The sequence below is a fragment of the Patagioenas fasciata genome, chromosome 22, assembly GCF_037038585.1.
Source record: "Patagioenas fasciata isolate bPatFas1 chromosome 22, bPatFas1.hap1, whole genome shotgun sequence".
Classification (NCBI taxonomy): Eukaryota; Metazoa; Chordata; class Aves; order Columbiformes; family Columbidae; genus Patagioenas; species Patagioenas fasciata.
Window position 1 is genome coordinate 1,894,592 of NC_092541.1, and position 21,067 is coordinate 1,915,658.

At 63.8% G+C, this 21,067-nt stretch overlaps 2 protein-coding genes across 4 annotated transcripts; both read right to left on the reverse strand.

The window, feature by feature from the left end:
- Positions 1-1,008: 1,008 nt before the first annotated feature.
- On the reverse strand, positions 1,009-4,800 carry CDC6 (cell division cycle 6). The gene is made up of 12 exons (XM_065856418.2): positions 4,746-4,800; positions 4,287-4,511; positions 3,770-3,988; positions 3,499-3,698; positions 3,194-3,360; positions 2,925-3,031; positions 2,657-2,796; positions 2,480-2,580; positions 2,268-2,332; positions 1,868-2,067; positions 1,640-1,780; positions 1,009-1,565 (listed from the first exon to the last, which is right to left on the reverse strand). The coding sequence occupies exons 2-12, from the start codon at positions 4,498-4,500 to the stop codon at positions 1,476-1,478; spliced, it is 1,644 nt and encodes a 547-aa protein (XP_065712490.2). The 5' UTR covers positions 4,501-4,511; positions 4,746-4,800; the 3' UTR covers positions 1,009-1,475.
- Positions 4,801-5,357: 557 nt separating this feature from the next.
- WIPF2 (WAS/WASL interacting protein family member 2) lies at positions 5,358-20,865 on the reverse strand. Of its 3 annotated transcripts, XM_071818019.1 has the most exons (9): positions 20,767-20,859; positions 13,764-14,016; positions 10,951-11,075; positions 10,343-10,475; positions 10,064-10,183; positions 8,976-9,635; positions 7,903-8,112; positions 7,698-7,799; positions 5,358-6,627 (listed from the first exon to the last, which is right to left on the reverse strand). In XM_071818019.1, the coding sequence occupies exons 3-9, from the start codon at positions 11,011-11,013 to the stop codon at positions 6,587-6,589; spliced, it is 1,329 nt and encodes a 442-aa protein (XP_071674120.1). In that variant the 5' UTR covers positions 11,014-11,075; positions 13,764-14,016; positions 20,767-20,859; the 3' UTR covers positions 5,358-6,586. The 3 variants fall into 3 exon arrangements, with proteins under 3 accessions (XP_071674120.1, XP_065712506.2, XP_071674121.1); XM_065856434.2 differs by lacking the exon at positions 13,764-14,016 and having other exon boundaries at positions 20,767-20,865; XM_071818020.1 differs by lacking the exons at positions 13,764-14,016; positions 20,767-20,859 and adding an exon at positions 11,748-13,685.
- Between the last annotated feature and the right edge of the window lie 202 nt (positions 20,866-21,067).

Sequence of the window (21,067 nt, forward strand, 5' to 3'; positions counted from 1 at the left end):
CGTGGGCACCCCAGGAGGCTGGCACGGCGAGGGAAGCCACCTTGCCACCCCGTGTCACCCACTGTCCCCATCCCCACAGCCCTGGGGACTGCGCCAGGACCAGGAACTCTCTGGATACACCAAGGGATGCCCACCATGGCCAGGCCTGGGTGCCCCCCATACCATACCCACAGCTCCCTGTGCTGCTGCCACCTCGCCCAGCGCCACGGTGGCCACAGGGACAGAGATGCTGGGGTGATGATGCGGGGAGCGGGGGCACCGCGGTGCCCGCCCGTGTCACCACCGCGTCACTGCGGTCACGCACGCTGCCACGCGCTTCCTTCCGCCCACCGGCACCGTGGGGCTGCGTCACGGCCGTGGGGCTGGCGCGGGGGCCGTGGGGCTGGCGCGGGGGCCGTGGGGCAGAGCCCCTGCCCAGCCCAGCTTGGGATGCCGGTCCCCGCTCAGCCAGGGACGTGGAGCTGAACCCGCTGTCCCCCCCGTGCCACCGCACGCGTCTGACACATGGCAGCCCTGGCTATAAATAGCCCCATAGCCACCAGCGGCTGCACCATGCTTAGAGCCCCGGGGGGGGGACAGCAGCCCCCCAGCTCTGCCCCTGCCTCAGTTTCCCCGCTGCTGGGAAAGGACCCAGCGCCTGCCTCGTCCCCAGGGTGTCCCCCCAGAACTGGGCACCCTCGCCCTGGGCAGGAGCTGCTGGGGGGGACAGTGGGGGTCCTGGGTGGGCTGGTGGGGGGTGCTGAGGGGCACAATGGCCAGACACAGGGTACTGATGGATCCCCAGTTCCTCTCCGCTCCCCCCGCCCGCCTGGGGCCCCCACCCAGGAAAGCTGCAAAATTAGGTCAAAGTGTCCATTATTTAACACAAGCACAGGAGCCCAGGCCAGGAGCTGGGGGGGGGGGGGGGGGGGCACAGCCGGGGAGGACAGGGGCTGGGGGGGACAGGACCAGACCCCCACGGCCCTGGGGTGGGGAGGGAAAGGGGGGGGCAGAGACAGCAGCCAGCGCTGAACCAGAACAACTTTATTAATGCCAGGAGACGGAGGGGACCCCCTGCTGCCCCCCACCAGGCACAGCCTGGAGCTGGGTGCACCCTGCACCCCCTCTGCCACCACCAGGACCCCCCCTGCAGCCAGGGGCTTGGGGGGGAGCCCAAAGGCTCTGAACAAGCTGGGAGCATCATCAAGACCCAGGATCAGAGGTGCTGGGTGGGAGGGGGCTGGGAGCACCCACCGTCCACGGCCGCTGCTGCAAAGGGGCTGGGGAAGGCGCCAGCCCCCACCTCTCAAGATTAATAATAATAATAATATTATTATTAATAATAACATCAATAAAAGTGTCTCAAAGCACGACTCAACAAACAACAGCCTCTGAGAGCCCTTTCCCCGCTCCGACCAAACCCCGGATGCACCAAAATCGCACCTGGGGCAGCGCTAAGGAGCTGGGGAAGGGGCTGCCGGGGGGGCCGGGGGGGTCTAACGCAGCCCCTGTGCCAGGATGCTGCCCAGCAGCACCGCGTCCTGCAGCGCGTGCTCCACCGCCGCCTCCTCCATCTTCAGAGAGACCTGGGGGAGAGACGAGACGCTCAGCACCCAGCTGCGGGATCCTGCCCCCCAGACCCCCGTGTTCCCCACGGTACCTTGGCCAGCCGGGCCTCCTTGGCCCTCTTGAGCTCCAGGACGCCGCGGGACTCCAGGAGGGTGACAAGGGACAGACACTCGGCTTGGTCCACGGCGGGGAGACGCTGCTGCCGGCACACCTGGCCGTAGGTGTCGTGGAGCTGGGGGACACAGAGCAGTGACGCTGTGCTCACGGACACCCACCCGCTCCCCAAATCCAGCCCCGAGGGGGTCTTGGTGTCACCCACCTTCCCCAGCGTCACCTCCCGGGCGCGCAGGCGCCGGGCGAGCAGGAGCAGGGAGCAGAGCAGCACCTTCTGCTGCAGAGGGAAGGTCTCGGGGGCCCTGCGGCCAGCGGCCGTCAGCTGGTCCCCAAACACCTCCGAGATCACGCGGGAGACGTGCAGGAGCCCCACGCGCCTGGGGACGGGGGACACCGGGGAGTCACCTGTGGGACAGGCAGAACTGCAGGGGACGGCGAGGAAGGGGAACAGAGCAGGTGCCCCAGAAAGGGACCCCAGACCCCCTCGTTGATGCCAGCCCGGTGGTGCCCCAGAAAGGGACCCCAGACCCCCCCATTGATGCCAGCCCGGTGGTGCCACCCGCAGGGGTTTGGTTTTGGCACAGCAGCGGTTACCGGTTACTCACCACCGGAGAGCGGCTTGAGGAGGGTCTGGCTCCGCACCTCCAGCTCCACCACCTCCACCGCGCGTCTGCGGAGAGACCGGAGATGGCCCTGAGCGCCGGGCAGGGCGGCCGCCTCGGCGCAGGCACCCCCGGCACGGGCACCCCCGGCACGGGCACCCCGTGGGACTCACGGACCGCACACCGGCCCCATGGGTTTCAGGGCAGCCACCAACCTGCAGACATCCAGAGCCTTGCGAGCATCACCGGAGACCGCGGAGACCTTGCGGGCACAGAACTGGAGCGCGGCGGCATCCAGGACAGGGTCACCGGCCACCTGCCGAGGCACCGCGCGCTGTCAGCGTGGGCAGAGCCCCCTGGGTGTCCCCCCGGGTGTCCCCGCCGTGTCCCACCTGGCCCAGCCGCTCCTGCAGGATGGCGACGAGCTGCTCCCGGGTGTAGGGGGCGAAGCGCAGGGTCTGGGGGCCGCCGTGGGGGCGGGCGGCGAGGCGGGCGAGGCCGCGCTCCGGCAGGTCCAGCGCGTTGGCCAAACCTGCGGGCACAGCGGGTGAGGAAGGAGCAGGGAGGGAGGAGCGGGGCGCAAAGCCAAACCTCCCCATGGGCCCCCCCAATGTGGGGACGGTCCCCAGGGCGGGCAGCGCCGCGCTGCCGCGCACTCACCAACAAGAACCAGCCTGGAGCCGGGCAGCCGCGGCCACTCGAACAGCGTGTAGAGCACGTCCTGGCCCTTGCTCTCCAGCTGGTCCAGCTCGTCCAGCACCAACAGGCTGTGGGGGTGTTGGGGGAGCACAGATCAGCCCCAGCTCTGTCTCGCACCCCTGGGACCCCCTCACAGCACCCTGAGCAGGGATAACCGGGGCTGCCTCCCCCAGGAGGGCACAGTTGGGGTGCTGAGCAGGGAACCCCACGCCCCCCTGCAGGGCACTCACACCATGGGTCCCTGGGCCGCCGTCAGCTGTTTTTCCAGCCTCCGCACGCCGTCCCGGCCGGCGGCCGCGGGCAGCCCCAGCTGCTGCGCCACGGCAGGGAACACGCCCTGCGGGCTGCTCAGCGACATGCAGTTCAGGACGATGGTTTTGCTCCCGGCGAGCTCATCCTGCCGGGGATGCGATCATTATACCACCCGCTGTCCGCCCCGTCACACTCAGCTCTTCCTCCTCCTGCCAGTCCCCGTCACCTTTCCCTGCCAATCCGCTCCACCGGCACCCCCAAAACTGCCACCCCATCATCGCACCTTGCAGTCGAGCAGCACGCGGCTCAGACAGGCTGTTTTCCCCGTCCCGGGGGCTCCGGAGATGTAGAGGCTGCCTGGCCGGTGCCCGCAGACGTGGTCCCGCAGGAACTGCCGGATGACACCGGTCTCCTTGTCCCTGGCGTGGAGCCGCTCGGGCACGGCCGCGTGCAGCGCCCGCTTCGCCTGCTGGTAGCAGGTACCTGTGCAGGGGACGGAGGGGGGTCAGGGGTCCCGTGGCACCCACAGGACCCCCCTCCCCAACCACGCTCACCTTCCTGTCTGAACAACCGGGTGCGGGCGGGTGTCCCACCGAGCCCCGAACGCCGGGGGGTCTCCTGCCCCCCGCGCTGTGGGGAGGGCCCCGGGGTGCTGGGCTTCTCGGGGGATGTCGGGGAGTCCCCAAAGAGCAAGCGGCGGCCTTGGTTCTCCTTGCTGCGCTTGGCCGGGGAGCAGGGCTGGGCGCGGGGGACGTTGCAGAGGTTGTCGTCACCTGCGGGGCAGATGGGTCAGAGGAGCGGCTGAGCGCACAGACCCAGCCCCAGCCCTCGGGGGTGCGAGCAAGAGACCGTTTGTAACGCGGTGGTGCTCTCCCTAGGGGGATAAAGCTTCACACTTCAGCCCCACCAAGCCCCAGGGGAGCAGCTTTTCCTCCCAAAACCGGGGGAGCCGCAAACGCAGCTGCATGAGGGACAGGATGGAGCTGGATCCATCTGCCTGCCCCAGCCCCACAGCAGCTTTGGGGAAAGGGGCACCCCCCCGCCTTTCCCGGGAGCCACAGGGGAGCTCACCCAGGCGCTTGCGGGGGCTCAGGGGCAGCGCTGTGGTCCGGGCTGAGCATGTGCTGGGGGTCGGGGCTCTGGCGTGGGGTGGGAGCCGCAGAGCGGAGGGGTCGGGGCTGGCAGGGTCGGGGCCGCTCTTGCTCGGGGGGGCGGCGAGGCGGCGGGCGCTCCTCCGGCGGGGGAAGCCGATGGTGGGCTGGCGCTGCGGGCTGCGGCTGGACATGGTGGGGGGCTCTGCGGATGGAGGGACAACGGTCAGGCGGGGGGACCCCCAGCCACGCGGCTCCCGGTCACCCCCTCCTCCCCCAATCCAAGCCCCGCTCGCATCCCGCGCTCCATATCGGCCGGCCCTACCCCCACAGCCCTGTCCCACGTCGCCCTTCGCGATACAGCCCCCCCGGCACAGCCCTGTCCCGCCCTGTCCCCCAATGTCCCCCCCAGTGCCCCAGACCCGCCACCACCACTCACCTTCTCGCGCCAACTCAGCCCCGGCTCGGGAACTTCCCGCCACCAGCCCTGCCTGGCCCCGCCCCCTCCTCTCTCATTGGCTGCGCTGCCCGTCGCTGCCGCCAATCGCAAGGTCCCGCGCCAAGAGCCGCGGTCGGAGGAGGGGCCCGCCGCCGAGCAGCCAATCAGCGGTGGCTGGCGGGGCGTGGCGGGAGTTGTAGGCGGAGCGCGAAGCATGCTGGGAGTTGTAGTCTGAGGTCTCGTTCTGCTCCAGCATCCCCAGTCCCGACTTCTCAGTGCCCCCATCACCCCAAATCCCACTTTCCCAGTGCCCCCGTCACCCCAATCCCCTTCCCAGCACCCCCATCACCCCAATCCCACCTTCCCAGTGCCCCCATCACCCCCAGTCCTGCCTCCTCCTGCTCCCAGTGCCTTCCCAGTGATCCCAGTGCCACCAACCCTGTCCCCAGCACCTCCCCACCCTGCCTCCCAGTAGCAGCCACACTGCAGGAAGATGGGAAGGGCCTGACCCCCTCCCTGGGGCCATAAACCACCCCCAGAAGAGGGGAGGGGTCCCTGGGGAGGCACAGAGCACCCCCTTCCCCCCCCAGACATCGTCCTTGCAGACACGTGTTATCTTTATTACTTTTATTTAAATGCAACGTCAAGCTCCTCGGTTTTTATTCCGTTCCCTCTTAAAACAGCCCCTCGCCCCCCGGGGAGGGGCAGCCAGCACTTGGGAAGAACCGTCTTAACCTTTATTTAAACCAACCAGCAGTGCTGGGGGGGGTGATTCTCCAGAACAACCCACCCCCCTGTGTCCCTCACCCTCGGGGAAAGTTTTCATCTTCATAGAAATAAAAAAGAACCAAAAAAACCCCAAAACAACCCTCAGAACAGTTAGAGGGGAGGGTTTAGTACCCCCACAGCGAGCCCAACCTTCTTCCTATGGTACAAGCTTTTTACAACGTACAAAAGAGTCAGTAACTACAGTTAATGTCCAGCCCCCCCCACCCCGGTACTGCAAGTAAATACAGAAAAACCAGCGCGGTACCAACAGTCGGACAGGGTTGTGTGTAAGGCAAAACAGCAGCCGGGGCCCCCCCGGCATGGGGATGTGCCCCCAGGTCCCTCCCCACCACGTGAGAAACAACAACAAACGACCCCCTCCCCATAGGAACAGCATCCCGAGGACAATTAGCGTCTTCCCGTTAAAATGCTCTAGTTTGGTAATTTAGCGTTAAAACCCGGGTGTCTCCTCCTCATCTCAACCCAGCGGGGTGAAAAGCCAACGGCTGTGGTGGTTTTGGGGTGTGACACTGGGTGACAGTGGGGATGTCCCCCCAAGGGAGCAGAGAGGGGGGATCCCCCCCAAATGCTGCCGGGTTGGTCCCTACTCATCCCCCCGGCTCCTCCACTGGATCCTGTGCAAAAAAGCAATCGGCTACACCGGGTTAACGAGGCTCTGGCGGGGTAACGAGGCTGTGGAGGGGTGCCCCTGCTCCCCCGTCACCGTGTCCGTCTCCTGTCCTGTCCCGGCCCCGAGGAATCGGGCACTGAGCCCCCCCTGGTCCCCACTGCTTGGTGTCCACCCCGAGTCCTCATGTTCGGATCTGCGGCGAGCGAGGAGGGAAGGACGCACCGGGGCTGCCGGCGTGATCACCAAGTCCCTGGGGAGATGCATAGATGAGGGGGGGTCGGTGTAGAGCATGGGGCTGGGGGGGGTCTGCTCATCCAGGGAAAAGCCGCTGGGAGTTTCTCATGCAGGATCCGGGGGGGCTGGGAGGTGGGGAGGGTCCGTCTGAGGAAGAGGAGGGAGCTCCTTCTCTCTGCTCGGGAACAATCCGCCTGCGCAGCCGCTTTCACCTGGGGATGGGGGGCAGAGGGGGGGCCCCACGTGTTGCTGTAAGACAAGAAAACCCATTGAGACCAGAACCCGCGGGGAAACGACCGGCACGGCGAGTCCCACACCGGACCAGCGGTTCGGGGCATCGGGATCCGGCACAGCCGCTTTCCCCCTCCACACCAGCTTCCCCGCACCCCCCCGCCACTGAGATCTGGAGCCTGGGATTTGCGACTCCAAAGCAGGCGCTGCGGCAGCGGATGGAGAGCTCAGGGCTTTTCAAATCCACATTAAACATTCATGGCTCTAAAAATAAACGAGCATCCCGTTCTCCCCGGAGTCTCCTGCGGGATCCGCAGGGCTGACGTGCAGCAGCAGCTCAGCAAGGGCACTTTGTGCCGTGCCGGCTCTGAGCACGGCTGCTCGGGCTCATCCTGGGATGTGCGGGGGCTCTTCACCCCCCCCCAGCCCCTGCCCAACCCCAGTTTCAGCCATGGAGGCACCTGCCGGGTTCGTTTATAACCACCCCAGCACCAAAATCCCTTGTCACAGGTGGGAACAAGCCTGGTAGCGTTTCTCTGCACAGGCTGAGCAAGGAAAAGAGGGGACAGGTGGGATGGGACACCCGCACAGCCCAAATTCTCGGGGACCCCAAGTGGAAGGGGATGCATTTGGGGCTCAGCACCCCAGGCAGCGTGTGGCAGCCCCAGGGTGACACTGCAGCCCAGAGGACGTGGAGCAGGAGCCCAGGGTGGGTCACATCAGCACAATCAGAGAATCATTTTGGCTGGAAAAGCCCCTCAAGATTGAGTCCAGTTGTTCGCCCACCCCCAGCACTGCCACATGTCCTGAGAACCTCATGTCCGTCTGTCCAACCCTCCAGGGATGGTGACTCCAGCACTGCCCTGGGCAGCCTGTTCCAATGCCCCACAGCCCTTTGGGGAAGAAATTGTTCCCCAGATCCAACCTCAACCTCCTCTCCAGGTCCCTCAGACGCTCCCATCCCACTTGTGCTCCAGTCCCTTCCCCAGCCGGTGGCCGTGGCTGCGCTGCTGTCACCTCCTGCCACCCTCGGGAGCACAGGAGGGGGGTTCAGACCCCGCAGGACAGCCGGACACCCCCTCCCTTACCTCTGTTTGTTTTGCTGGGGTAGATTCTCTGGAAGTATTTATATTCTTCTGGGGCTGGGAAGTCTTCAACGGGATGGAAGGAGTATTTGGATTCAAAGTCATCTGCAGAGAACAGGGAAAACGGGCAGGTCAGGGAGGGGGCTCTGGGTGAGCTCCAGCTCCAGCCCCCTGGGGAAATCAGCACCCGCTGTGGGCGCAGACTCACCCAGGAACGCTCTGACGGTGGAGATGGAGTCCCGGTGCCCGTTCCGCACCGGCGGAGGTGGCGGTGGCGGTCCGGCCGGTGTCCTGGTTGGCGGCGGCGGTGGCTTCCCCCGGCTCGGGGGCTCGGCGGAGCCGTGCAGTCTGTAGGGAGGGGGAGGCGGAGGGGCGTCGCGCCCCCCGTTTCGCAGCATCGGTGGAGGAGGCGGCGGCGCTGCAGGGAGAGCTGGGTCAGCGCCTGCCAAGCCGCGGCGTCCCCAGGGCAAACCCTCCCTCCGGCAACGCGGCCAAGGACGGCCCCGCCGGAGCTTTCCAGGCTGGCCCAGGGATGCTCCTGTGTGCGCACAGCAGAGACTTCTCCTGCTCGTTCCCAATATCTGCATTCCTCCTCGGAAGCGGCAGCAGCTCCCCCAGCTCACCGCCCACCCCCCGTCAGACCAAGGTCACCCCCTGCATGAGGGGAACCCAAGAGCAGCTACAACCCCGCACACACGGGGGTTTGAGGGCAGCAGCTCCACAGGGAGCCAAGAGCTGCGTGCCGGTGCTGGGAAGCCACATCCACACCAGCACCGAGGCGGTGACGGGACACACAGCCCCTCCGACCCACCTCTCGCTCCTGCCCAACCTCCCAGGGGTGCACAGCGGCGGTTCGCGCTCCTCATTAGGCTAATTACGCACAGAGCAGCTCCCCAGCCGTAGCTCAAAGGAGGGATTCTGGCAGGGCCGGAGGGACAGCGCGGCTTGGCAGGGGACCAGGTGGGAGCTGCGGTCGGGATGCAGAGCCCGGGAGCGCACGGGGGGGACACTGGGGCAAAGCCACCGTCACTGCCGGCAGCGGGGACACGCTCTGCCCGGCTCTGTGTGCACGGGGGAATCACCGAGTCCAACCATAACCCACCCCTCGCACGGCCCCACAGCCCTGAGAACCCTGTCTGTTCAAGCCTCCAGGGACGGTGACTCCACCACTGCCCTGGGCAGCCTGTTTCGATGCCCCAAAACCCCCTGAAAACCCCCACAGCTTGATCCATCCACCACAGCCGCGAAGGAGCCGGGTCCGGCAGAGCCAACGGTTCTTACCTGCTCCCCGGCTGGGGGGGTCTCTGGCCGGCGGAGGGGGGCGACTGCTCTGGAGAGAGGGGGAGGCTGAGGCGGGCGGCGGCGGCGCCAGCCCCCGCAAGGGACCCGGCGTCTTCCTGTGCAAGGAGTTGTGTCTCTGCGGTAGCTCCGGGGCCGACTCGTTGATGGGGCTGGAAGGGCCATTGGGGACACCTGGGGGTTGCCGATAAGGGGGCGGCGGGGGGGCGAGAGACTGGCCCTGAGCCCCTGACCCTGTTCGGAGAGCAACTGGGGAGGGAGGGGGCTTGACGGGCGGCGGGGCAGGGGGTCCGTCCCTGCTGGCGGGCAGTCGCTGTCCCGGGGTGGGCGGCAGGGGTTTCTCCCGGTTGTAGGAGGACACCTTGGTGCCGTGCGCCGGCGGGGGGGCGGGAGGCGCGGTGGCCCGGCGTCCTGGCGGGGGAGGCGGCGGGGCGGACGAGCTGTGCTTCATGCCGGTGCCGCCGGCGGTGTTGGGCCGGGAGAGATCCGGCAGGGAGGGTCTCTGCGTGCGCGGCAGCTCCGGCGGAGACGCCCGGCTGTTGTCGGCATCGTCTTGAGGTCGGTTGTTGCTGGCTGGCACCGGGGGCCTGGGGGCGGCTGCTCTGGAACCAGGGACTTGCAGGGTTTGCTTACTGGAGCTGTCTGCAGGGAAGGAAAGCGGAGTTACCAGTCAGGCGCAGCACGGGAGCCAGCGGGAGCGACGTGCTCCGTCCCCGAGCCCGCGCAGGGCAGGCTGCCCGCTCGGCCGGGGAGGGCCAGACCGCGGGGAATGCTGTCTGGCACCGGCAGGGAGCTGGCACGGCGCTCAGCCACACACGGCTCCTCTCTCACCGCTGCTATTTGCTCTCTGGCTTGCTGGAAGGCAGGTTGCCACAGAAAACAGCAGAGAGAAACGTTCAGCAACACACGCGACTCCCGGTCCCTCCGAGGAGGTTTGTGTCGTAGGAGACCGCGGCGGGGATGTTGATCTGGGGTCCCCGCCTCTACCCAGCTCAAATCCCCAGGCAAACACGGCAAGATCCTCAAGCCCCAGGGAACCCCCATGCAAACCACAGCCCGCCGGCCATTACCTGCGCCGTCCTTCGCTCCCACGGGTCTGAGCTTGGGGACACCGCCTTGGAAGAGGCCGCCCTTTGGCTGGATTGCAGCTGAGCTGGAGCCGTAGCTGCCGCCACCGCTGCCCTTGGGCTCTGAAAGGAGGCAGAGAGGTTAAGCCCGGTCTTACCAGCTCCTCCAGCAAGGAGCTGCTGGAAACCAGACGGGTGAGAGCCCAGCAGCGGTCCTGAAGGGCACAGCAGGACCCAGCGTGGGACTGAGCGCCTCTGGGGCTGTGCCAGGCGGGTACTCACTCTCTAGGATTGGTGCGCTCCGGTCATTGATTTGTGTCACTTTTTTTAGCTTGGTCCCTTTACAGATGTCCTGCAGGAGGGCCCCGCGGCCACGCTGCTCCTCTCGGCTCAGTTTCGGCGGCTCTGTGTTCGCCTGGGGACAAGAAGCAGCTCAACAGGAGCTCGTCTGTGCGTGTGGACACCCCGAATCACAGAGTGGGAGCACCTCACTTCTCTGCTGAGCCCCAAGGCCCCCCTGCCAGCAAACGGCCACCTCCAGGGACTCTTGTCCAGAGCAACGCCCCAGGAGGTGATGTCCCCATTTTGCAGGGCAAGCTTGAGCTCCTGTCCTACCTAAGCCAAAAACACAGCTCAGTTAGAGCCACGTGCAACATCTGCTCTCCCCAAGTCACGGTGGAGCAGAAGACACTGATGTAAAGAAAAGCCACACGTGGCCCCTTCCATGTACAGACTCTGCTGCAAGGGAAACCGAGGCACAACCCGTGGGTCACCCGAAGCTCTTGCAGGCTGGACTTGAGGAGTCCAAAGACAACGCAGAGGCCCCGGAAAGCAGCACCATGAGGGGACAGGCTGTGTCCCCCTGACCCCGACAACCTGCAGAGCCCTACCTGACCGAAGGTGGGAGGGGGCGGCGGGCCGGGCGGTGGCGGCGGGGGCGGAGGGATCGGCATCCTGACCCAGCTCCTGGCGGCTCCGGCTCCTCAGCGCTGGGGACCAGCGCGGTCACTCATTCCTGCGGGGAGGGAGGAGGTGTCAGGGATAGAGGGGAAAGCGGGCAAGGAGAAATGCGGCCTCAGGCTGGCACGGCAGCACCCTGGGGCTGTTCTCTCCCAGTTGGCTCCAAAGAGCTGCTGGATTCTCCCAACAGCCCGGAGCAGCGGGTTCCAGGACAATATCCCCAGCACAAATCACCAGGGACCCCCCACCCAGCGCAGCACCCACAGCTGAAACTCAGGATGTTCTTCACGCAGCCGTCTCGCTGCGGAGAGCAAACCCGACCGAGCTAACCCTGCGCCATCAGCCCCGCTCCCGCATGTGGAAGTGCGACAGGAGCCTGTCAGTGACACAGCCAGCGTTGGCACGTGTCCCCAGCAGGTCCCTGCAGCCACCGACGCCGCAAAACCTGCCAGACGGATCCCCAAGCGGAACGAGGACGATGCGGTGCTCTCCTGCGGCTCGCACCAAGGAGAGACGTCCCTGTCCCCAAACAGCCCCAACCACTCGGATCCCACTTCACTGACCTCCCAAGGAGGCTGCCTGCACCCCACTCCGCTCCCCAGCTCCAAAGTACCCCCGAAGATGTCCAAGCGGGTGGCAGAACAAGCTTTCCCAACCCTGCTCTGGTTACAGCTCAATCCATCTCATCACAAACCCCAAACGAATCCATCCTGCACCCACAGCTCACCCAGAACGGCTCCCGGTCCACAGAGCGCTTTGCCAGTGGGGCTCCGTGGAGCCCGGTAGCTCCAGTAGGCACTGGAGACTGGGAACGGAGGAAACGGGGACAGGAAGAGGAGGCTGAATCACCGGGAGATCAGCAGACGGGGCCCTGGCGAGCTCGTGCCTCTGACAGCAGGTCGGGCCATCCCGGCAGCACCGGCTCAGGGAATAGGAATGCGGTGACTGGCGGCCTCGCTCGCCACCCCGGCAGTTTCGGGTGCTCGGGGCAGCCCGAGAGGCAGGGGATGAACACCCTGCAGACGGCTTTCCCCAGGAAAACCTGTTCCTTACCCATTAGAGAGCCCACAATAGCAACAAGAGGTAAAAACAGGGCAGTTTCACACCTGAAGCTTCCGACTTCTTATCCCCAACAGAAGGTGATGGATCCACCCACCACCACAGTGAAAGCTTCATTATGACCCAGGTGCCCACAACCTTTGAAATGGTTTTATCAGGTATTAAAATCCAGGTCCCTTTTGAGACTTTGTGCTACATAAACTCATGGGAGGCCAAGGTGAGAGCGGGTCCGTCCTCACGTCTCAGACGTCCCCACTCGTGTCACAGCAGCGGTCTGGGAACGGGAAGAAGGGACCGGCAGCATCGCCGCGGTGCCGGCGGCTCCTCTGCCCTTCAGCAAACCGTCGGCTCTCTGCGGTTCGGGAAGAGAAATAAATAAACCGCCTTTTAATTAAAAGCAGCTCTTCTACCGAGCGAGAACTCCTCAGCTACGCACACCCTCCTCGCAAAGACGTTCCTCCCTTTATTTTCCGGCGTTTTCCAAGTCACTCGAGCTCTCGGTCTGTACCTGTCCCATCAAAGCAAGATCAGAGGCGGCTCAGAACGTGCTTGTTGGGGCTGCCGGGACGTGTTGCAACAGGAATGGTTTTTCGCCGTGATCCTTCCCACCCCGCGGCGGGATCGCAGGGCCGGGACGGCGCAAACCGGTGCCAGGGCAGAGTGTGACATCAGGGGGATGGCGTGACAATGTGACGTGACAACAGGAGGGGACAGGCAGGAGAGCCGCGAGCTCATTTGAACACCGGCAGCGGGAGGTAATTAGCAGAGATAGAGCTGAGAAATGTGCCAGGTAACGAGACTCCGGCCGCGCTCTCGTGTGTCACAGCCCTGAGCCAGCGCGGGAGTGGTGCCAGCGCTGTCACCTCCGGCCCACAGGGACAGAAACACCCGCGTCAACCCCCTGCCGCGCTCCTGCTCCTACTCACAGGGTGACACTTCCCACCTCGATGGCACTTGGGGCGACACGAGCCCCTTCAGATGCTCCCGTGACGGGGACACACGGCCTCGCCGGACGCAGACAGACAGACGGGAGTTTGTCAGCTGCCAGAACAAACGTCGGTGCCACATCTGCGAGGGAAACGCATCGCATGGGTTCCCCCCATTTGTGCCGCTGCCCCACACGTCAAGCAGAGCAGTTGGGGACAATCCCAGTGATGCCTCCCTGCACAGCCAGGGAGGAGAGGGGTATTTTACAAAGAAACCCGTGAGTTGTTATCTCCCCGTGTCTAACGCGGCCTCAGAACCAGCGCTGCACCAAAACCCGCGTTCGGACAAACGCTCTGACCTAGAAGAGCGAGAGGAGGGGAGAGAAGAGCTGAAACTCAAGCGGCTCGAGGAGAAACCGGAGCTGAATTTTCCCGAGAAACGGGTCATTTCGTCTCAGCGCACGGCCCCGTTCGCCTTGTGGTTTAACAGCAAAGGTCACATTGAAAAACCGAAATCGAGAGGCGCGGAACTCAACACACGGCGGCTGCCGGTTATTTCACACCGCGAGAAAAGCCGAAGCCTCCGGGTGGGAATGCTGGAGTGATTTGTGGCTTGAAAATACAGCCTGGATCTTTAATGTTCACAAAGGCAGACACGGCTGGTAAAGATTAGAGACACAACCTAAATCCTCCAGGAGAAGCAAAAAGAAGGGGGTTCTCCCAGCACTTCTTACCACCCCTTAACGTCTGGCACATGCCTTGTGGAAACCTTTGAAACAACGTCGCTCCGACAGATGTTTCTCTGCGTTTCTTCTCCTTTGTTCCTCGTTTCAGGGATCCACTCAGTGAACGGGATATGAGGCTTTGAGGGATTCATACGCCGTGGTTGTAAAAGCGGTTTGAAAGCGGTTTGAAGGCCCCGAATCGGGGCAGCGAGAGGCGCCCGTTAATCAAAGCGCAGAGGACTCATCTTCAGCGGAGCCAGGAGGGGCAGTTTGTGCGTTAGTTCGCCTTTTAAAATAAAATAAAATAATAATTTTAAAAACCCAATAAACTGCGAGAAAAGCAGGAGGAGGACAAGGTGTGAAAAGCACTTTGGAGGAGAGAGGTGAGGTGGAGGTGACCCCGCAGAGCTGGAGCCCAACATGGGGCAGTGCGGCATTTCCAGCCAACGCTCCCCTTCCAACCCGGCCTCCAAAACACCGTTAAAACCCCAAAACGTTACGCTCAGCACTCCCTTCTCCTCCAGAACAGGTGAATCAGCCAGACCTGGCATGGACAGGATGACACGCCACGTTTTTCAGGCGTTTTGCGAGTCCCCATTTGGCGCGATGGGAAATGAAATCAACGCCTTTTGCAGCCAGCAGCCCCGGATTCGGCGCATCCCTGGGGTTTGCGTTTTAGCAGGACAGGCACGGTGACCTTCAGACGCGTAAGCGCGTTTCCTCGCTTTTCAGGGGGATTTGGGCGCCGGGGCGGATTTGTATTTCACAGCCCCGCCGCTGCCGAGGCGAGGCCGCATTTGCAAACCCGAGATGAAGCGGCTCCATCCTTGGGGAGGCAGCGGCTTTGAACTGCAGATCAAGAGGAATTTCCAAGCCTCTGATGTCGGCTGCAGAATGCGGCTGTACCGGTTTGGGGACGACTTCCAAGGCCGGACCTTCTCAAACGCCCTCCCCTCCTGCCCCCGCCTCCACGGGCACCTTTGTTTTCCACCTCTTCCCATTCTCACCCCCAGCACTACCCTTCCAAATTCACCACCCTTCCAAATTCAGAGCCCGCGTCCTCCAGAACCTGACATTTCTGAGGAGCAAGGGCTTCGGCGGCGCTCGAACACGCGCCATAAATAATTGATCCTGAAAGACAGCCATCGCAGGATTTAAGGTCATTCAGGCTTTTAAAACAACCGTATCAGCATGCTTTAAGAGAGCGAGCTGCCATCTCGATTTGGAGCGCCTCGAAGAGCCGGTGCATCCCTGCGTGCAGACAGACAGACAGACACACTCGGGCCCCCGCGGGATTCAGCCGTTCGCTGTGAATTATTAACAACCCACGGTCACTGACAATGCGTTTTTGAACAAAACCCCGGACACAAAAGTTTCTCAACGCCTCGGGGATGAATTCCAGAGCCTGCGTCTCCCCATCCCCAGGACCCCGGAGTCAGGCGGCTCTTTAGCAGCTTCCCAGCGGGCTCAGCTGGGTTCGCTTGGCAGAGGAAACCTTTAATCAGGAGCAAGGAATCGTGTCCTGACATTAAGCAAAGGGAAGAGCAGGAAAAGCCGGTCCCAGGAGGAACCATGGACTTCCCTGCCTCTCCCTGTCCCGTGTGCCAGGCGGGAAGGGAAAGGAAGCCGGGGAGGGAGAGGTGGCAGGGGGGGGACAGGCAGGAACTGCTCTGCGCCGCCGCTCTCTCCGAGGGACACCTCCGATTGTTCGGAGGAAGCGGCGACAGTCGCAGGGACTTCCCGACGTGACCCGCGTGGCTGGGAACAACGCGCCGCCTGGCCGAGAACAATACGCCGCCGAATGGAAAGCGGCTCCCAAGCGGTGTCAGCGTTCAGATAAAAACATCTCCTGCACGCTGGAGATGACACAGCTCGAGGTGCACGAAAAACCTCGGTGGTTGCAGCAGCGAAGAGCTCCAGCCACCTTCAAGAGCCTTCTAAAGCCCCTCAGCGGTGCCAGGACATGCTCACGCCAAACTCATTTAGAGACAAGCGCTAACGAGCTGTGTCTAAGGCTCCCTGCACGGGCGCAGCGTCAGCCTTTGGTCCCTGCCCGGCTGCGGTGTCGCCAGCAAGGAACATGGAACGAAACCGAGAGACGCTCGGAACTGACAGCGTGCGAAGTTATCGCTCAACCAGCACCAGACGCTCCGCGGCGCTGAGCTTACGGATGGGAGCGGGAACCGCGGTCTCCGGCTCCAGCCTGCCACCCTGAGTTGACGCCGTCAGCTGCCGCAGCGTTCGCAGGGCTGAGTCGCGAGGCAGGGACAGCGAAACGCGCAGGGAAACTCTGCTGGGAAATAAAAGCACATTAATTTCTCCCAGACTCACCCCAGTACCCGAGTGGTCGCGAACAAGACGCGACGCCAAGGTCTGACATTTCTTCCTCCTCTGCCCTCCAGTGTGGGCTCAATGGGCAGCGTTTCCGCAAGAGGTCACAGCACCATGAGACCCAACGGGCTGCGTGGGCAATTTAGGAGAAAAGCCAACGGTCTGCCCAGTCCCCAGCCCGAGAGGTTTGGTTACAACCATCACAAACAAATCCTGGTGACACCCATGAGTTAAACACACACACGCTGCTGCTCTCCAGAGCCTGGCTGGGGAATAAATGTGCCTTTAAAACACGGCAGGACTGGCTCCGGTTTAAACCCCTGCACCTGGGTTTAAACAGAGTGCTTAAACATGCTTATGACCAACCCAAACCCTCCCTGGTCCAGCCCTGTGGCCCTTGGCCCCTTTGCTCGCCAGGGTTGGGCCAGGAGCCCGCAGAGGGGACAGTCCCCCCCATCAGGGTCTCTCCCACCTCCTCACTCCCCTCCTCCTCCTCTGCTTGTGGGGACAGAAACCTCCAGCTCCAGGACCTTCTGTCACCTCTCTCCTGCAGGCCAGAGGTGCTGGGGCTCTGCCCGGCCGCCACCTTCCCGCCTCAACGCTTTTGCAAGAGCTGCTCCGAGGAGCGGCCCCAAAGGCGACGAGCGGAGCCCAAGTCTCCCGCTGTTTCCACAAAACGCGGCCAAGTATTCTCAGGGTTTTCCGAGGCAAAGGCCAAGCAGGGATGCGCCCATTTGCCATCCAGAATACACAGGGGAAGCGAGGGAGGCAGAGCGCGAGTCGCCGGGAGGCAGCACGGTCCTTGCCGAGGAATAAAGTCACCCCAAAGCCACAACGGCCTCGCGGAAAGGAAGCAGCCACTCAGAAAACCCTAAAATATTCAATTGGCTAAAGACACGCGTCTTTCCTCTAACCAGGTTGGCACTCAAGAGTCATTAGGGGAAAATTTACAACCTACTGTAGAATACTCAGCACTTAAGTGTTATTTTGGGACACACGCTTACGTTTGACGTTTGTGCGAGAGCTTAAAGCTACAGAAATCTCACAAATCCACGCTGCAGGATGGGTAATGGTGATGGAGCCCTTGCTGGGGGTGAGATCCCTTCACTGGGGCAGCCGTGGGGAGCGCGAAGGAAGCGCCTGTGTGGATGCCAAGGGGAAGCGGAGCCAAGCGCTGTCAGGGCGAGCTCTCCGCACCGTCGGATCCGCGCTCGGCTGCTCCTCGGGTCGGCGGGTGCCAAGAACACGCTGCAAATTCACAGCGGGCGCTGAGGGAGAGGAGGGCTGGCGGTGACACTGGTCTAGTGACGGGGTGGGACAGACGGGTGTGCTCAGCGATGGGCTCGGCTGGTCCTTGGGGATGCAGCCCCGTCACTCCCAGCTCCAGGGCAAAGTCACCAGTGCCCACAGGCCACCAAGCCAGGCTCCAGCACAGGCGAGGGGACATTAGGGTGCTCAGTTGCTTTGGAGAAAGCAGAGACAGGCCCTGGGCATGAGCCAGCACTGCAGAATGCATCGCTGCAGGAGCACAATGTTGCAGGAGCAAGCACGTTGCTGCAGGAGTGAGCGCATTGCTGCATGAGCAAGCATGCTGCTGCAGGGGGGCATTGCTGCAGGAGCAAGAGCATCACTGCAGCAGCCCAGCGCTGCAGGAGCAAGTGCATCGCTGCAAAAGCGCGTCGCTGCAAGAGAGTACATTGCTGCAAGAGAGCGCACTGCTGCAAGGGCACATCGCTGCAGGAGAAAGCGCATCGCTGCAAGAGAACACATTGCTGCAAGAGAACACACTGATGCAGGAGAGAGCGCATCGCTGCAAGAGATCACATTGCTGCAAGAGAACACACTGATGCAGGAGAGAGCGCATCGCTGCAAGAGATCACATTGCTGCAGGAGAGAGCGCATCGCTGCAAGACCATGCATGGCTGCAGGAGCAAGCCTGGCACTGCAGCAGTGCCACAACAGCAGGTCAGACCCAACAAGGCCACTCAAGCGTAGCAGTACCGAGCCCCAGCAATCAGCATCCTGGGGCGCAGGGTCTGGTACAACACCCCTGTCTCCCCAGGGCACAGACAGCTGGGGCCGCACTGCGAGCGAGCTACACTGAACCGAGCGAGCCACGCCAAACCGAGCGAGCCACGCCAAACCAAGCGGTGTCTGCTCCTCACCTCCCCTGCTCCTGCCAGGACCGAGATCGTGGAGCTCCCCACAAGCCCCTGCACCCACCCGGCAGTTGCTCCCATTCCCCAGCGCTGCCGGAGGGACGTCCTGCGCCGCAGACACGGGGCCGGTGCGGCCGGTCCTGCCGCGCTGCAGGAATTGCCACGGTTCTGTGGGAAACACCAGAGGAAGGACGGGCGGTAGGGACGGGCCGAAGGGAGCACAAAGGCAGCTCCATGCGACCACGCAGCACATTTTGGCTCCCACAACCACCGCCCCACCGTGAAGTTTGAACCGAAGATGCCGGTTTAGCTCTGGAAAAGACCATTAACAGCGAGAAGCGAGTCCTGGGAGCTGCGCCCGTGCCAGAGCCACCCTGGCAAAGCCAACAGCCGAAACCCAAGCTGCTCGGCCCTCGTCAGGAGAGCACTTACCCCCCCGCTCCCTCCTCCCACCTTCGCTCCTCAACAGAAAGCTACTTCTTTGGCAGAGCAGATCTGCCTCCCGTCCAAGCTGCCAGATGTAAGTAAGTAGGTCAGACACGGACCAGAGTGCTCGAAACGGCGCTTTCAAGTGAAGCAAAGCGGGAAGCGAGCCCTGACCTGGAACATGCCCCGTCACCTCGGCGCTGGCAGAGCGCGGGGGGACCGGCATGTGTCACCTCGGGGGTAATGCGGCCAAGCAAGGGCGGAAAACCCAACCGTGGCGGAGCAGCGACTCCGCACGGCGACTTTCGTCTCAGGGTCTAACGCCAAAGCCAAAAGCCGTGCGGCATCACACGTCTGCGGCACCAGACACAGAACCAAACAGACCCAAATCACTGGCAACGGTGGCACCGGGCGCACGCCGCGCTCCAGACGGCACCGCTTTGGCGCAGGGTGGGCGACAGTTCCCGTTTTGTTCGCGGTGGTGGGACAAAGCCAAACCTTCCCTCGTCCCCGTGGCACAAAGAGGGGTCTGTGCTCGCGGCCACGGGAAAACAGACTCTGCCTTCGCGTTCCAGCAACGCGGCCACGAGCGGGAGAGCGCGGCCGCCGGCACACGGTGTGCCAAGAGGGGACATCTCCCCAATAGAAACTCCTTGGGGACAAAGACTCGACAAGACGAGAACGGCAGCTGGTCTGTGACAAGCAGAGGATGCTGTGACAAGCAGAGGATGTGCTTGCCAGGTAGTTTTGCCCCGGAGAGCTTGTTGGAGCCGGGTGGATTCACACCTCATCTGGAAACCGGCTCGTTCGGCAGCGGAGACAGGAGCCAGGTCAGATTAAGCCCTCGCTGGCAGCCACCAGCGCGGCAGCGACGCTCACACCAGAGACCGGGCCAGACCCGCGCGCAGCTGAGCCTGCCAAGGGTAAAACGGGGCCGATTCGGGACGGCGGCACCTCTCAGAGGGCTCCCGGTTCGTCGCAATGGTTCTTATGCAAAAGCTCTGCCTGCACCGGTTCCTGGCGACACCTTCCCAGCCCATGTTGGGAAACGCGGAGCGGGGACGTCACGAGGAGCTCAGCACACACAGGGAGCCGTCAGCTGAGGGTCAGGAGGCAGCCGGCGACTCCTCCCAACACTCAACAGCAACGGGGACTCAAGTTAAACCCCTGAATAGTCTGTCTCTGAGCAGCGTATGTAGAATAAGAGGATGCTATACAACCCAGCTCTGCGCTCCATGACAAACACCAAAACAAGTGACACCCCCATGGGCGCAGAGGGGACACGGAGGGGAGCGGGGGAGAGCCACGCACACCCAAACAGGCACAAACCGCATCGATTCTGCTGAGTCCCGGCCGGGGGAAAGGCTGCGGCTGCTCACGGTTACAGCCCCGCCGCTCTCCTTCCGTCCCAAAGGGAAAACAATCAGCTACTTATTGGCGTCTGCTCGCCGCTCCGGAGGGGTCTGGAGTGCAAAGCTGCAGCTGGAATTCGGTCCTCAAGGCTGGACGGCGACGTGGGCGGGAGGGGAGCGGGGAGCGCAGCCAGGGCCGTGTTTGCCCGGAGCAGGAGGGGTAGCTCGGCCCCACCGGGCGCTTTATCCGCCGCCCCACGCTCCAGTTCCCGCAGGTAGATGCTGCTCAGGTCCCAGTTTACCAGGACCCGGCCTAGAGGAGAGACTGGGCTTGGGGAACCCAGGCCTGGCCTGGGAGAATCATCCCCCCAACCCAGGGCAGCGGGATCGGCCCCAAATCCCCTAGAGCAGCAGAGCCGGCCCCAAACCCCCCAGAGCAGCTGTTCACACAGAGACCCCTGGGGAGACGGCGAAGGGAAGAACGGGACAAGGACTTTCCCGTGACACAGGGGGAAGCAGAAGGGGGAGAAAATCCCCCCGGGATCCGCGGAGATCCCCGCACCACCCTCTGCCAATCCCCAGCACGGGGGGTCCCGGCCGCACCGCGGCCTCCCCAGGAACCCCCCCCCGCCCAGCCCAGCACACCCGGCCCCGGGCGCCCCACAGCCGGTCCCAGGCTCCACACAGGCCCCTGTACCTCACCCCGAGGCCCCGCAGGCCGCGGCCCCGGCCCCACCGGCCGCCCCGGCCCGGTGCCCCCGCGCTCACCCGCCGCCTCCTCCCGCCGCACCCGGAAACGCGGCCCCGCGGCGCCGTCCGGCCGACAGCCGCCGCCAAACAAAATGGCGGCCCTCGCCCCTTCCTGCGTCTGCGCCGGCCGGACCGGATGTGGGCGGGGCACGGCGGGGCCGCGCCGCCATGCTGGGGAGGTCGAGCGGGCAGTGTGGGAAGGGCGGTACGAGGAGCGGCGCAGCCCTGCGGGGGCGCCATCTTGGGAAGGTCGGCAGCGCCCGGTTCCGCGGGCGAACGGAGGAGCGAGGGCGGCTCCGTGCCGCCCGGGGGTGATTCC